Source organism: Penicillium psychrofluorescens (genome assembly GCF_964197705.1).
Source record: "Penicillium psychrofluorescens genome assembly, chromosome: 5".
Lineage (NCBI taxonomy): Eukaryota > Fungi > Ascomycota > Eurotiomycetes > Eurotiales > Aspergillaceae > Penicillium > Penicillium psychrofluorescens.
In genome coordinates, this window is record NC_133443.1 from 832132 (window position 1) to 848084 (window position 15953).

A 15953-nucleotide genomic window follows, 5' to 3' on the forward strand; every position below is an offset into this window, starting at 1 on the left:
AATAGCCAAATCCAACTCAACAAAGCCCATTCATAAAATATTGTGGCTCGGTAAGCCGCTATGTCTGGTGCTGAAGTGGCGTGGCCATCTTCTACACCGGCGCAGCGTCGCCAGAACACCAGCTGCGACCCATGTCGGCGCTCGAAACGGCGCTGTTTCTTCCCACCTCCTATAGATGATGAGGCCGATATGGTCTGTACCCATTGCCAGCGCCTGGGACATGAATGCACCTTCCACTTTGCCACATCACGCCAGAACTCCAGGCCAAAGAAGAGGCAACGCCGCTGTCAACCGAGGCGGGACCATTCAGTAGGATACACCGAGGAAAATCACGTCGAAAGTGCATCTGCCGCATTACCTGAGATTGCCGCGTTTGAAGATGACCAGAACGACTTTGCCTCATGGCTCAACCTTGATATGGACCGTCACTGCGACGACAACGTGCCATACTTTTCCGAAAATCTATCTGCATTCGCCTCATTTACAGCCTCGCCATTGGAGTGTGTGGCAGCTACAGAATCGGAAAATGACGACGCTATGCCCCAAAATTCACAAATTGTACACTCGGCCCTACCCCTGACACCGGTACATATCGTTGGCAGCACGCTGCGCAGCCCCGTCTACCTACTCAACTCCAAAATGAATTCGAATATCCTTGACAATCGACTTTGCGGGATCTATGAGACGATCGTAAATGGGTCTGCGTCAAGGTTCCTGGATCATGCTAGTAACCTCTACGCAACAGGGCGTCGGTATCGGATCGAAGATAGCAGGCCGGGGACCCCGCAGAAATGCTCGCCTTCGCCTAGTTCGGGTTCATTCTTCCAACTACAGCACAATAGAACCAGACACAGCTCCGTCAATGCTACAAGACCAGACGATAGTTTCGGCATGACTTTACTGGGCTGTATTCGCTTTCTGGATCATTTCGGTGATCTGTACGATAACAAAATGAGCCCGGCTTCTCGGAGACAATCAGATTCAGCATTGAAAGCCGTGCTTAGGGTATTCTCACTGCAATGGTTGCCCAGTTCAGGCTCTGGTCTAGAAAACAACTTGACCGGGGTCTCGAATGGACAAGGGCCATCATCCGACTCATCGCTAGACATCTATACCGATGCGTGGTTCCGAGCTCGCAACCGTCTGAGAGACGCAAAATCGGCTCATTCGTTCCGAGTTGTTTTTGCGGCTTTGATGTTCGAAGGGATTGCTATCCCAACCAAAGCCCACAATGACCTTAAGGAGCCTAGCATGGCACACGAGTTTCTGGACACGGGCCTTCAAAAGCTTCGTGATTTGGATGAGCGTGTGAAGCACTACTGTGATACTCTAGGCCCATTCTCTCAATACGGCGCCCTGCTAGAAGCCAGCTTGAGTCTTGTTCGTAGGTGTGCCTACATTCGCGACACGGGAGCTGCTCTGACGGGGAATCACCAATGCAAATTGCCTGAACTATTTGTTCAGTCAGACGGTAAGTTATGGTTTAGGTTTGTGGTGAAGATATCAAACTGACAAGTGACCAGCATTTCCCAACGGAACCGCCATCCCGTTTCATCTCCTTGGGGATTTGGATTCCAGCATTCCAAGCATCTGTCGGAAAGCAGCTGCAGAGGCAGTCTGTGTCTGGAGAAAAATCGCCAATGTCAAGAATTCTCTCCACAAGCTGGCTGATGGTGCTTCCAGCCTCCCGGCTGGGACATTTGAGACTATCAGCTCGACCATGTCAGCGATTGAGAAATTTAATGAATCATTCCGGCCTTTCATGGCTCATTGCAGGGACGCCTTTCAAGATCTATCGATTCCTTCAAGAATAGTCTTTGGTGAGCAAAGTCTTTTTTCCCCCATCATTGCCACAAGCTCGACTAAATGATATATCCAGTGTCCCTTGCGATACCATGGGACCTCGGGCCCCTCGTGCTCGCCGAACTTATGCCCCCCTTGGCCGACGAAATCAATCAATCCTACAACTCTAGTCTGATTCCAAGAATCAGCGCTTCTCAAAGGGAAGCAGCAACATCCGTTTCCCAAACCATCGAGTGCATGCTCACGCTTCCCGCTGAAGAAACATTCAACTTCCAGAACGGCTTGAGTGCCGAAGTCCCCATCATGGCCTACCACGTCAATCCTAGCATAATAACTGCCGCACTGGAAAAGGCGGTGGAATATGTGCTTGAATCACAAGTTTCTCACTCGGGGAGATCAATTGAAAATGCGCCAGATCCCATTCCTGATGGTGTTTGGCAGCATCAGGTTGATTGCCTCATGAAGGGTCTCCTCTCCCTTGATGTGACGGTGGGTGGATCGCAGACTGCTGGTGTTGTCATGCAGTCTTTGATACGAAGATATGGAGATGTTATATCTGAGTGTTGGTCCTGCGAATTTAGTACTTAGTGGAGATAGCATTGTACATATAGGGAGGCTATCATTCCAATGGTTATGACTATTGAAATACAAACACTACTCACCTCTTCTCTCAGAAATACATCCCAATAAGCGGCCTAGTATACACACCACAGCAGAGTAGAAAAGGAAAAAGGTAATAATAATAACATTATCATTAGCCCGCAGGCTCTATACATACACACGTTATCTTCACCACCTCTGCCAACCCAGATAAAAATAAAGTAGACACAACAGAAGAGGTATCATGTACAGCACAACATGGCCACATATGCAAGTCTATCCGTCCCCTAACCGGTCTAGTATCTTCTAGCCGGGGACGATGCAGAACAGAACAGAACAGAAAAAAAAAAAAAACAAAATAAACACCGTGCTCAGAACCAGAAAGTCGAAAGAAAAACCAGATCCTCTATAAGAAGAATCGTGGATGCAGATGTGTGCGCGCGGGACAGTCGTTTGTTTGCGCGACATTAAAATCGGATAGGACGTAATAGGAATCGAAGAGGGAGAAAGATATGAGCTTCGTGGCGGAGCGGAGGGAGGAGAGCGATTTCCCACGAAGAAAAGGGTGATGATGTTTGGAGGTCGAGATCGAAGTAGAAGGCGAGGTAAAAGGTCATGGTAAGGTGTCACCCGAGCATAACAGCGGCCAACGCCGTAAAAGTCAACCCAATGGCCATACCAATCCACGGCGTCTGGCCAAGCGTGCCCTCACTGCGCGCCTGGAGCAGATGGTGCGACGCGCGCAGCTTGCCGGACAACGACTCATCGGACAGGAATGGTAGTGGCGGCGCGCGGTGCGGAGTGATCTCGGACAGGTCGGCGTCTGGTATTGAGGGTGCGTTGGCGTGGGCGTTGGCGGAGATGGGGCCGTTGTGCGAGAGATCTTGTGCGGAGAAGGAGGAGGGAGGTGGCGAGGCGGCGAGTGCGGCGGCGGGTGTTAGAGCCGCGAGGGCCCAGAGGGTGGGTTTCATTCTCTGATTGAATGATGTGATGTCGTGTGGTATAATTGTGGAATGTGCTTGGTGTCGGGTTTGTCGGGGGAATAAGCAATCGCCAAGCAAACGTCGTGCTGGAGCTGATGCTGGTGCCTGGGTGTCGTGGAGGTTGTTGGAGTGACGGAGAGGGAGAGAGGAGTTGGCGAGGCAACCAAGATGGAGGAGAGAGTCGCACGAGGCGGAGGAAGAGGAGGAGAGAAAAAGTCGCGAGGTCGCTGGAGGAGGAAAAGAATTGTCTCAGGTGGTGAAACCCAAGCTTGAGGCGAAACCGAGCCAAAATAAAGATGCGGATAAAAACGATAATAGGGGGCCAGAAACGGGGGGCGGGCGGGATTTGTCTTTTTTTAACTCAATCGTCCGTGCGAGGGCAGTCGGAACAGGGGAGGTTTGTGTATACACCAGCCCCCTACTGTGGTGTGCAGTAGTAGGGAGAAGGATCAGGTCAGGAGAAAAATTAAATTGGAAGATTCAAATCCGAAAACAAGGAGCAGGGAAAAAGCCTTGACACGGGCGCGACATTGGCGGAGCCAAGCGTGAGGCAGCTCCACCGCGGACCCTGAGAAGTGGAGCGAATCAGGGGGTTTCCATTAATTAACGGGTTTAGGCACTAAATATGTCTCGGGATCATTTGGTATACATTTTTTTAATTACAAAAGTGCATCCCACTCCGGAGTCACCGTGAACTTGCCTCCCAGCTGGCCCATTGCCCAGACGCGACGCTCCGGAGTCTCATCCGCAGCATCGTCATCACCTACAGACGAGACCACCAGTGCCTCCTGGACAAAATCCACTTCCGCGGCACGGTCCAGCTCGAAGCTGATGCCGCCCCAGTCCAACGTGATGCGGCCCGAGCGGTGCACGTTGAACTTGCCCACTCGTCCCGCCGGCAGTGGTGCATCTGCGGCTGCGGTGACAATCTTGCCCGGTGGGCGTGTGGTTGCCGCTGGGCCGCCCTCGACGATTTCCACCTCGTCACCCTCAGCTTTGACTTCGGGCTGCTCGGCCGGTCCCAACGTAGTGGCTGGAGCCGCGGGCTCCGGCGGGTTCTCCTCCGCGGTGCCGGGGATGGTCAGGTTGGGTGTCATCGGCGGGAATTGCATGAGGAAAAGCCTGCCTGCCAGATAACTCTTGGCCGACGTCTCTGCTTCGGTGTCATGATCTTCTCCTTCTTCTCCTCGTTCCTCCGCCGCTGTTTCGGCTTCTTCTCCCTCGGCGGGTGGAGCCTCCGTAGTCTCGGGCTTCTCGACCGGCTTCGAAAACAGATGCTGCACGACCTCTAGATCATGCTGGTGTCGCTCGTACTCTTCAATCTCCTCCCTAGTCCGCAAAAGCCGCCGGGGATCGCGCGCAGCCTCCAGTTCCGGCTCTGGTTCGGGTAGAGCCTCTTCTTTGGCTTTTTGGGCAGCCAGTTTCCGGCGCACGCGGACTTTCTGCGCGGGCAAAAGTTCATCATCCTCAGCGTGGGGGATGTCGTCTGTCATGATCGCATCGTCATCCTCCTGCTTCACGCGCGGCTCTTCTGCTGCGGCAATTGTATCTGGGCCGTCATCGTCCACATAGAGCGTACTGTTCTCCGTAGCCTTCGCGCGAGCCTTTTCCCGTAGCTGAGCGGACTCGCTCACGCTTGACTCCATATTGACGCTGACGACCCGTTCCTCGTGCGGATGTCTCTCCACGCGCACCGGCCGTAGACCTCTCTCGCGCCGCTCCCGGAAAGGCAGCTTGCCCTTGATGGTGTGCGACTGGGTGTACTCCTCCTCATCGCTGTTCTCCAGATTGATCTGGTCAATACTAATCCGCAGGCCAGAACCATCTTCGTCGTCTGAGAGGTTACCCCCGCGGATGTTGCCTCCGCTAATATGAGACCGCGTGCGGCTCCGCGGTCCAACAGCCGAGGAATGTCGGGAGTCATAACCAGACCCTCCTCCACCTCCTCCTCCTCCTCCGGCACCGCCGCCTCTGCCTCTTCGGCCCGACATCATAGCACCAGCGCCCATGCTCATTCCCATCGGGCCACCGCGTCCACGGAATCCGCCGCGGATGTTCGAAGACGCGGCTCCGCGCCGGCCTCGTTGGATGGCAGCCGCCTCCTTGAGGCGCTCATTGTATCGTTCCTGCTCGAGTTTCTCGATCGCTTCACGCTCTTCCTTGCTGCGGCGCCCGACGGCCCGTGGCTTGTATTTTAGAGTGGGCTTCGCTTGCTCGCCGCCGAGCGCGGAGGGCGGTCGGCCGCTGGGTGAAATGCTGCCGGCAGGTGTGCGTTTTTTGAGTGATTGCAGTCGCTGCACTGGTGGTCGAGGTGTAGTGGCAGACGAGCCAGCTGGTGCTGGAGTCTCGGATGCATTTTGGGGTGCTGGAGTCTCTGTGCCGGTGGGTGTAGAGGTCGAGGTGGGTTCCTCGGCGGTGCGTCTTGTCCGCCGAGTTGCAGATTTGGGCGGCATGGCTGTTTGCGACTCTGGCGAGGCGCTGGTCTGCGTCTCGCCGGGTAGAGAAGGTGGAAGTTTAGACGAGGTGCTCGCTGGGGCAGTCTCTGTGGCACATTGACTCGTACAAAGACTGTAAAAAATAGAAAGGGTCGGTCTTCTATATGTGGCACCGAGAACGGGAAAGAGGTGAAAGGGTTTGAGCGAGATTGACTGTATGAATGAATCAGCTCTGCAGTGACGGACGAAAAAAAGTAGTGGGGCGATAGATCACGTGATGATACAACCAAGCATAGGATCGGACAAGAATCATTACGATAGTGATTGAAGAGGCAGAACTCAATTGATTGATTGCCAAACTAACGTGAGAATACACAGGAACAAAAAGACCATTTCTTGTACAGTCCGTCCCCTTTCGGCCATTATCTCCAGTGCACTACATCCACCATATTGCGGCCATCCCCACCGAGTCAACAAAGAGAGAGAAACAAGGACATTGATATAAGCAAGAAGCAAATAAGAAAAAATAAAGGACACGTATAGCATTGAATATGAAAGAGCGAGTAGTGGGGAAGACAGGCAAGAACACAGACGTTGCCACCACCCGAACAGAACGCCAGCAAGACAGAAACAAACGAGGACAGGATCTCGTCAACCGCTTCGGAACTTTGTATAATTCAGATTGGGGACCCATGGCAAAAAGCCAGGGAGGTGGTGGAGGTGAGGAGGAAACGAAAAACAGGGACAGAGTATAATGTAAGGAGTGTCGGGATCGTCCAGCCACGGCCAAGGAAAAAAAAACACAGAGAAGAAAAGAAAACACCAATAGATCGGTGAAGGAGGGAGCGGGACCTAGAGATGAATCCCCAGGCAAAGAGAGTATAGAAGCAGGTCGGAAATCAATGGAGCGACAAGACAAGTCACTTTCTTGAGGCAGGTGCGTAAGGTGGGGGTTTCGTATAGAGAGCAGCTTGAAGAGTCGTGAATCGGACAAAAAGAAAGCATACTTAGCGCTTGCGTTTCTTGTTCTTGTCTGCAATATCACTTGCAGACGCAATGGGGGATGTGGTGGTCGGAAGCGGGAGGAACTCGTTGTCGCCCTCAATGATCGACCCATCGATGGATTTCTTCACGGCGACGCCCATGTGACGACCATAACGGCCCTTGCGGCCATTGCCCTCGTCTTCGCTGACGCATCCATCGATGCCAATTCCAGCATCCTTGCAGCGCCCGCACGGGCGTTGGCGATCGCAGCCCTTCTTGCTCTTGCGACACCGCTGGCAGCGAGGCTTGGTCGACAAGTCTTCTTCGTCGGCACCGAGCTGGTGTTGGAAGTTGACCGACGATCCCGAGACCTTGCGGGCGGAGTTGGGGCTTAATGGCGGGAAAGAAGCCGTCGTCTTGTCCATACCCACGGGGCCTGGCATCTTGGGTTTGCGCGGAGCACCGGAAGTGCTGGCCTTGGCTCCCTTGCTCAACTTAAGCGGTGCCATCTTCTGGCTGCGAGGCTTGGGCGGCATGTTGGCCGGGCGAATCTTGGGTTTCTTGGTCTTGGGAGCATAGTCGCGGTAGAGGTCGTAATCGGCCTCACTCTTGACCGGAGCACCGACCCGATCGTATTGCCCAAATTCGTCAGCGCCATCAGAGCTCTGCTCGCTGCTATCGGCACTGGGCAGAATGTCATCCAAACGCTTGTGTTGGCGCTTGGTAGTACCCGGTGGAAGCATCGGGCTCGATTCCTGCCTCTGCCGACGGGGCAGATCGTCCTCTTCTTCACTAAAGTCTTCTCCGTCGCTGGTGGCCGCCGACGAGGCTGCGTCGGCAGCGCCGCTAAAGGCATCATCCAGCGTCGAGGCTGACGTGCGACCATGAGAAAAGTTGGACGCATCACCCAGACGGATCAGCTGCATGGCTACATCTTCATCGGAGATGCAGCTGGCAATGGTGGGATCTGGCGTGGGTAATACGCCAGCGCCACTGACTCTACCCGCCGAATTGATAAAGGGACCCGTAGCAACACGGTCTCGCAGGCGATGTCCATGGTCCGGGATCACGGGAGTAGCATACATCGTATTGCGCCCTGAGGGAATCCCATAGACATGTTCACTATGGCCATAGCTCTGCGGCGACGGCAGCGGCTGCTGGTAGCTGTATGGACGGTGTGTAGGACGCGCAAAGGGCGAAGCGCCTTCCTGGCCGACGGATCGACGCTGAGGGGAGATGGAGGAGGTCGACATGGTAAGCGGGACCTGGGGAGGTGCAAACAGCGGGAGTTCCTAGAGAGAGAGAATAATGTCAGAGCCGATCGCTTCGAGGAGAATAGGTAGAGCTCACCGAGCTGTCAAACTTGGGACGTTTCCGACGACCATCCTGGAGTATGTTCTCCATGCTGATCTCAGAGCTGGCGAATTGATCGCTGCGAGCCTTGCGAGTTCCCGAGATGGAGCCATATTCACCATCGCTATCACTGTAGCCATACGCCTCATCACCAGGGAACCCACCATGCACACTCGATCCGCGGCTTTTGAGGCCGCTGTGAGAACACTGCTTGTGCTGCGAGGTGCTCCGGAGGCTCCGGCTCGACGGAGAGGTGCTGCGCTTTCGTGCCAATCGCGAGCTCGGACGAGATGGCGACTGGTCAGGGTCTAGCGCCTGCGCTGCCGACATGGCCGACGCCATCTGGAACGGCTCGCCCAGACTGGGTCGCTTACGGGCCTCGACAGAGAAGCCACCGTAGAAGGGTTCCCCGTAGGCCTCCGGGTACGGTTGGACGGGGATGACTCGCACGTAGACGGTCATGTTATTTCTCAGGTTCTCGTACCTTGCGATGAGGGTGATCCCATGTTCATCCTCGAAGCTCACACCACTGGCGGCGGCATCATAGATGCCATAGAAGTTCTTGACCGTCGTGACGATCGAGTCCGTGGTGTCATGTGGGTAGATCTGAACGCGCATGGGGATGCGGGCTCGAACTTTGGAGTTGTCGTCTAGCAGAAGCTCGAAAGCGACGTTCTTGGGGACGGGACCCTTGTGCAATAGACCCCGAGCCGCCGAGGCGACAGCACGGTCATCCGCAAAAACCGGCTGCTCCCCAAGGACCATTTGGCCGTCCTGCTGGACCACTTGCATGGTGGTCAAGTCCAGGAAGTGGGAGAGAGCCTCTCTGCTATAGCGATGACTGCATCAACCCATCTGCCTCTGTGTGCGGAAAAGCGGGAACGGGAGGAAGAGCCGAGCAGGGCAGAGGGAGGGAGACCATCGAACCTACCACAATTTATAGGATCCAATCGAACTGGCCAATGGGTGGCCACCGGGTTCAGGAGATGTCGTTGAAACAGGGTCGTCGATGGAGGGAGATGAGAGGGGGCAAGCCTGCAGTGGCTAGAGTCGAGAAAGCAGCAGTGTAGTCTAGAGTGAAAACACACAGTGGCTGTCAGTACAATGGGGTTCTGGAGACTCGAGGCCACTGGCAAGATGACTAGGAAAGGTTTTGTCTGCGAGGGGGATGGATGGTTGTGCTCGCTAACCGAGTCCGGCCGGCCTGGGAGCGGGCCTGTTGTTGGGGGGGAGGAAGAGAACAGAGCGAAAAGACTTGGAAGCAGAGGGAAAGAGAGATGGGACACACTTCAGTCGAGTTAAACCGATTCCTCCAGAGTCGCAGGTATCCGGGAGGGTTGTCGAAGATGGGATAAAAAGGACGCAGGATGTTGTCGGGGCGAGGGGATCGTTTGAGGTCTACGAAGCGCTGGGCTATGTCAGCGGCCTAGTAGCCGAGAGCAGGACAGTGACGGAAGGCTCAGATCGGGGGCATATCAGGGACAGAAGAGCACGAAGACATACCCCAGGTTAGTGCTCAATAGATGGGCGACGGGATGGGCGAGGGTGATGAGAGGAAGAAGAGTGAGCGGAAAGAAGAAATGGTGCTGGTGGTGCTGGTGGGTGCCAGGTTTCAGAGCAAAACGAAAAGCGGTCTTGGAGTCGCCGATTAGCGCCCCGTACGGCCGTTTCTAACCTACGTTATGTTGCAATAAATTGTCCTTTGCTCTATTGTCTATAAATTCTACTGTCTAGGAGCGACCGGCATATCGCGGTGTTTTCGCAGTGCGCAACCGCTGTCGCAATCCGGATGCGTTGCGCCGGATGACAGCGGTCCTACAGGGGCCCCTCGAGTGACCTATGATGAAACTACAAACCCCCAATCCACCATAGATCTAATCGCAGAAATTCCCATGTCTCGATCGCATAAAAAATAGCAAGCAAAAATGCTGGCGGGAGGAGGGTGAGCGCCGCTCGCTCGCACAAAGCAGGTACCTCGTGCGCCGACTGGCGAGCGCCCAAGACCGATAAAAGAACGGGTCGCGCCAATCGTGTGGCTTGAATGCCAGCGCAACCACATTGCGGGATGGCTCCTGGCCTCGCCTGGCCGTCGGCTGATGATGCGCGGCATTCATCTTGGGGGGAGGGGGGGGCGATCAAATCATCCGCATCCACCCTTGTCGCATTGCGGATTGGCACTGTCGGAGGGCCAAAACGGGCCCGCGCGATTACCATTCTTGTCTCTCCGAAGTCGCAAGAGATGCGACAGGGTGATCGGGGAAGGGATCGGTGTTGGCGCAATTTGTACTCCGCCAGATGGGGAGGGGGTCATCCTGGGCGCAACACGGATGATGCGCTGCTAGTTTGCTGGACGGGGTGGAAACCTCTTGTGTCTCTACGTCAGGGACCTTGGGTCTACTATGTCTTATTTACTTGCCGCTCTCCGGGCGTGCGCAGGGAGACCCGGTTCCGGCAGGGCTCACAAGGACCAAAATCCATCATCGGAATGAGTGGATGAGCTGCGCCTAGAACGGGGCCCACGAGTGATTTTAGTTTTCAGTTAGTTAACTAAACCGAGTCCGGCCGCATCAGCCACGAACTGGTCAAACCCCGCACAGGCGCAATCCTTAAGAGGGCTCTTATTTGGGTGTTGATTTGCTCGCGCAATGCGGTCGCGCACAACTGCGCAAGAGTGGCCCCTGGTCATTACCGTCTGGCGCACCACGCAGAGTTTGTAGCAGCAGGAACGGCGCCATCCTGCTGGCCATTGCGCCGGGATGAGGTAGACTGGTCTGGCTGCTTCAGCGGTGAGCGAGGCGGTCACGTGTAGTCGTGTTGAAGCGTGTCGATCCGGTGTGGAGAGCGGGAGATGGTGTGTGTCGCCATTGCCGCGATGGTCGAGGGTAATTATCATCGGAACATCATCTGGAGATCAGGCGATGTCTGCGACAGTATTTTTTGGGGTTTGATAATTTGTGTACGAGGAAGAAGGCTGAAAAGATGCTCCGAACTGTTGACTCGGCGCGTGTGGGGAACACGCGCCACAAGTGGTATGATGTCATTTGAATCATGACATAATCAGGTCGAGCAGCGGCCAGCCCTGGCGAGATCCATGGATGGTCTCGACCCCAGTTCGGAGGCGAGGAATCTAGGTGGCCTGGATCGAGGTGTCTAGTCTAGAGGCTGCACTCGATTGTTGCAGTGTTTGGCTCGTGGTTATATGTATGTTTGGGTGGTGATATATATCTTTTGTATGGTACTGTAGATCTCCATGGCGACGCAGCAGAACCAACTAGATAGTTGATCGGTGGATGAATATAGATGTCTATATCTCGAATGGTGCGCAGTATTGTTGTCAAGGTATCCTGGACTACTTCCAGGACACCCCGTCAACCTCTGGCTATCCCTTGAAGGAATGGCGCTGTTCTTCTCAATTTGCGCTTGTTTATGGTGTTTGTTTACATCTACAGCAGTTTCATCTAGAGCTCATTTTTGGATCCCCACTGGGAGAGGCACCTGGCATAGTATCATGTTGAGCAATCCATAGAGACCAGGCTAAAAGACAGACTGAAGGACATTCACTGTTCTCTACTCATCGAATGGCTCTATTGTTCTCTCGTGCGAGGGACTCTGGGCGCATTGGAGGCAGCTCCTGGCCCTCCCCATGCCCCAGTAGCGCTAGCCCTAAATGGGAACCCTCATTCACTTCCATTCACGGACTCATGGCTCATTCACTGCCGGAGCTCTCTAAATTATTGGGCTCGTTCATTCACCGTCACCCCTTGTCCCACATACTTAAAGTGTTGCACTCCACCGTGTTGCTGTGGAATCCGGCCCACCGTGTTTCACTCCGCCAATCACCACCCGACCGCCCGGCCCTCTTTCCTTCGAGATAAACAAACCTCCCGACTTCCTCAACACACACGCGCACTTGTCTGTTCAACTTCCCAGACAACCATGGATGCGAAGGTATGTCTTGCCTCTTCTTTCATGATCATGTCGGTGCCCGTTGGGTCCTTGGAGCCCCGCGACCAGTGTGCTTGGCCTCGAGAAGTTTTGTTTACAGTCGTGACAATACGCTTGGGGCTGAAATCCGGACCCTCATGCGAAACACCTCCCACCCACTGTTAATCCATGCCCTGCGATACAAGAACCACCAGACTGACCCTCATGATCTCTCTAGCCCCAGCGTATCTGCGTCCGTGGGGACGAGAACGTGCCTCCCTTCGCCATGCCGGCCTCCAAGTCCCTGCATCAGCGCAACAAGTCCACTCCTGCGCTGGACCTGATGATGCATAACGCTGTCAACAATGGGGCTCGTCGCACTGCCTTTGGGGATTTGAGCAACACCAAGAATGCGCTTCGTTCCAGTCGCGATGATTCTGCTCTGGAGGGAAAGCCCGTGGGCAAGCTCCTGGAGAAGCCTGTCGCGGTGGACAAGAAGCCTGCGGTGCTGGCCCAGCCTGCCCAGCGGCCCATGTCCATGTCGGGGCTCAAGAGCCTGCTGAACAACGTTGCCGACTCCAAGCCGGTCAACCCTGCCGGAAAAGCGCTGCCGGCTCTCAACACCACCACCACCAACAACACCCAGACCAAGCGCAACAACCTGGTCTTTAGAGATGAACTGCAACCTCTTCATGAATTGAAGGAAACATCCAAGGAAACTACTGCCCGCTCCTCCACCGTGTCCTCCATCACCATCGCGCCCTCGCAGGCCACGTCGACCACCGCCAACGACAATCTTCCAGTGAAGAAGGCTTCCAAGCCCCAGGAAAGCTGGAAGAACGAGTACTCGGTGGTCCTTGCCAAGCAGCCTGCTGTGTCCAAGACAACCGGGCCCATCAATGCTTATGACCAGTACAACTATGACTCCGTCGCGTATGACTATGAGACCGACGAGACCAAGGCCCGGGGCCTGGCTTCCAAGGAACCTGTCTCCGCGGTGTCGGAGCCCGAGGAATACTGGGACGACGAAGCCTACCATGAGGTGGACGGCCAGCTCACTGCGCCCTCCCAGCGCTCGCGGGGCGACATCACCACTGGTACCGCGACCACTGTGATCTATCCCAAGATGAGCGAGATCACCAAGGGCCAGATGTTCCAGGCCAAGGACATTGTCGAGTCCACCCGCACTCCGGAGGACATTGAGGAGGACTTCTGGGATACCAGCATGGTTGCCGAGTATGGCTCGGAGATTTTCCTTCACCTGCGGACCCGCGAGGTATGTTCGATGATCCGATGGAGGAAAGCCTTTACTAACGTCTGTGACAGATCGAAATGCTGCCCGAGGCGGACTACATGGCCAACCAGGCCGAGATCCAGTGGTCGATGCGCTCCGTCCTTATGGACTGGCTGGTGCAGGTGCATCACCGCTTTACGCTGCTGCCCGAGACCCTGTACCTGTGCGTCAACTACATTGATCGTTTCCTGTCCCGCAAGATTGTCTCCCTGGGCAAGCTGCAGCTGGTGGGTGCAACGTCACTCTTCATCGCTGCCAAGTACGAGGAGATCACGGCCCCCTCCGTCCAGGAGATCGTGTACATGGTTGACGGTGGCTACACCATTGACGAAATTCTGAAGGCCGAGCGCTTCATGCTGAACATTCTCAACTTCGAGCTCGGCTGGCCTGGCCCGATGAGCTTCCTCCGCCGCATCAGCAAAGCGGACGACTACGACCTGGAATCCCGCACTGTCGCCAAGTACTTCCTGGAGGTCACCATCATGGATGAGCGCTTCGTCTGCACTCCTCCCAGCTTTGCGGCCGCTGGCGCCCACTGCCTGGCGCGGCTGATCCTGTACAAGGGCTGCTGGACTCCCTCCCACGCGTTCTACAGTGGCTACCTCTACGCCCAGCTGATCCCGGTGATCACCACCATGCTGGACTGCTGCGTAAACCCTCGCCGCCACCACGGTGCCATCTTTGAGAAGTACTCGGACCGTCGCTTCAAGCGTGCTGCCCTCTACGTCGAGACCGAGATCATGCGTGGCTTCCTTCTTCCTCCCGTGGCTGACCTGTCCGACCCGGCTCGCCTGGACGGCTATGCGAACTACTAGGCGACTTGAGCTGCAACATCCCTCTAATTCACCACCATGACACGAAATCCGCATGCTTGCGTGCATACATCATCATTCACATACACATTTCCTCTTCCTCCTTCACGCTCCTTACCTCCTTTTCATTGCAGTCTCGGAATAGGTGCTAGATCTCGGTGAACACGGCTTACTCGGATGGGAGACTAGGGGTTTTTCTTTTTCTTTGCTAGGGTTTCTCGGGACTGGGCTGAGGAAATTGCTGGAGTGGAACGGAGTTAATATCCTTTTCCTTTCTTGTTGGATTACATTTTTCTTTCTTTTCTTTTGTTCCATCGGGTTTTTCTTCCCCTTACCGTTGATGACGACCTTTGATGCCCATCGATTCTGAGTTCTGAGCTTTCGAGGAGTTTTTCTTATTATCTTTCTTAATGGCCGGCATGGCGTTTTCAATGGACAGATAGCAAGCATGAATGCAGTGCTTTATTTCATTTGCCCTTCCTTTCTAGCTTCTCGGGATTCGGCTGCTGTGCAGTGCGTGCCACTGCGCAGGATAATAATGAGAGGATTTGAAAATTTTCATTCCTAATTATTGCGTAGCGCTGGTCAACAGGGATGGTGTACAATACTCGCCCCCATTGTTTATGTAGTATGTATTTCTGCCTAGAATTGCCTACCAGTACTGCCGCCACTCTCCATTGGGTCGGATACTACGTTGGGGCAATAAAGGATGAGACCTGAGGTTATTTAAAGACAAAACCACTATGTACCCCAGCATCTCTCTTTTCCTTTCTCATCTGAACCCCCGTGATGCATTTTTCCACTGCTTTCCTGGCGACCGCTGCATTTGCCAATCTGGCATATGGCAGCACCCTCGTCTTCACTACCCCCTACAACGATGGCAAATGTTATTTGGAAATGACAGATTTTGAAGGATGCACCGGAAGAACGGATGTGCCTGTTGGAACCGTGCATGCTAATGGCAATTGCAGCACGCGTAAGTTATCAGTGCAGCTTCCACTACTACGGATTTGAACAGTCTATGTCTGACATGCGCTTCTATCAAAGTCAAGAACGAAACCTTGACGGGAGCCGGTGTGAACGGTGCCGGCATATGCGACCCTGGCATTTTCTACTACAACTGGGGCATTGATTCCATGTTCTTGATCTACTGGAAGAACAGGACCCAGTTGGATAGAAACGGGTACTTCATAGATGGCGTCTCCACGTTTGCGCCGAGCGCGACCAACACCATCTCGGTTACCTCTCTCCCGCCCCCGGTCAGCTACTCGAGCACGCCCATTCCCACGCCTACGGGCTATCTCAGCTTCGTCCGCCACGACGGCATTAACAAGTGCTTTGCCTCGTTTGAGAAATACCAGGGTTGCACAGGGGTTGCTGTCAAGCCCATAGGAGAATGGGACGAGAATGACAACTGCGTCATACGTAAGCTCTTACTACTGCCCGATTGTCGCACGCAAAAGATATCTAACATATTTCCCGCGATCAGCTCAAAACTGGAATGCTAGCCACTGGGGTACCGGTTCTGTTTGTCACACAATGTTCCTGGATTGGAAGTGGATCTCCAAAGACCGCGCGGAACTCGACTTCACGAACAAAGTGGGAGTCGTGGACAGGCTCGAGGGAATCTCGACTTGGAAGTCGGGCGTGCGGAACACTATTACCATGTCCATGTCGAACACACCCTCATCTTACATAGCCACTACGTCTGCTACGCCAACACCATAGTAGGCATTCTTATAAGGCCAGCAGTTCTAGGTTATCC

The 15953-nt window shown here is 54.5% G+C and overlaps 6 protein-coding genes across 6 annotated transcripts; 3 read left to right on the plus strand and 3 right to left on the minus strand.

Annotated features, from left to right (window-relative positions):
* Window positions 1-60: 60 nt before the first annotated feature.
* On the plus strand, window positions 61-2391 carry PFLUO_LOCUS7586 (uncharacterized protein; the record flags this gene model as incomplete). Its single annotated transcript, XM_073785245.1, has 3 exons — window positions 61-1471; window positions 1524-1820; window positions 1880-2391. The coding sequence occupies 3 exons, from the start codon at window positions 61-63 to the stop codon at window positions 2389-2391; spliced, it is 2220 nt and encodes a 739-aa protein (XP_073641619.1).
* A 638-nt stretch (window positions 2392-3029) lies between these two features.
* On the minus strand, window positions 3030-3374 carry PFLUO_LOCUS7587 (uncharacterized protein; the record flags this gene model as incomplete). Its single annotated transcript, XM_073785246.1, has 1 exon — window positions 3030-3374. One exon carries the CDS (start codon window positions 3372-3374, stop codon window positions 3030-3032), a length of 345 nt encoding a protein of 114 aa, XP_073641620.1.
* Window positions 3375-4045: 671 nt separating this feature from the next.
* On the minus strand, window positions 4046-5839 carry PFLUO_LOCUS7588 (uncharacterized protein; the record flags this gene model as incomplete). Its single annotated transcript, XM_073785247.1, has 1 exon — window positions 4046-5839. The coding sequence occupies one exon, from the start codon at window positions 5837-5839 to the stop codon at window positions 4046-4048; it is 1794 nt and encodes a 597-aa protein (XP_073641621.1).
* Window positions 5840-6828: 989 nt separating this feature from the next.
* On the minus strand, window positions 6829-8950 carry PFLUO_LOCUS7589 (uncharacterized protein; the record flags this gene model as incomplete). Its single annotated transcript, XM_073785248.1, has 2 exons — window positions 6829-8097; window positions 8156-8950. The coding sequence occupies 2 exons, from the start codon at window positions 8948-8950 to the stop codon at window positions 6829-6831; spliced, it is 2064 nt and encodes a 687-aa protein (XP_073641622.1).
* Window positions 8951-12094: 3144 nt separating this feature from the next.
* PFLUO_LOCUS7590 (B-type cyclin) lies at window positions 12095-14191 on the plus strand (the record flags this gene model as incomplete). Its single annotated transcript, XM_073785249.1, has 3 exons — window positions 12095-12106; window positions 12321-13358; window positions 13409-14191. The coding sequence occupies 3 exons, from the start codon at window positions 12095-12097 to the stop codon at window positions 14189-14191; spliced, it is 1833 nt and encodes a 610-aa protein (XP_073641623.1).
* A 786-nt stretch (window positions 14192-14977) lies between these two features.
* PFLUO_LOCUS7591 (uncharacterized protein) lies at window positions 14978-15916 on the plus strand (the record flags this gene model as incomplete). Its single annotated transcript, XM_073785250.1, has 3 exons — window positions 14978-15164; window positions 15236-15613; window positions 15678-15916. The coding sequence occupies 3 exons, from the start codon at window positions 14978-14980 to the stop codon at window positions 15914-15916; spliced, it is 804 nt and encodes a 267-aa protein (XP_073641624.1).
* Window positions 15917-15953: the final 37 nt, after the last annotated feature.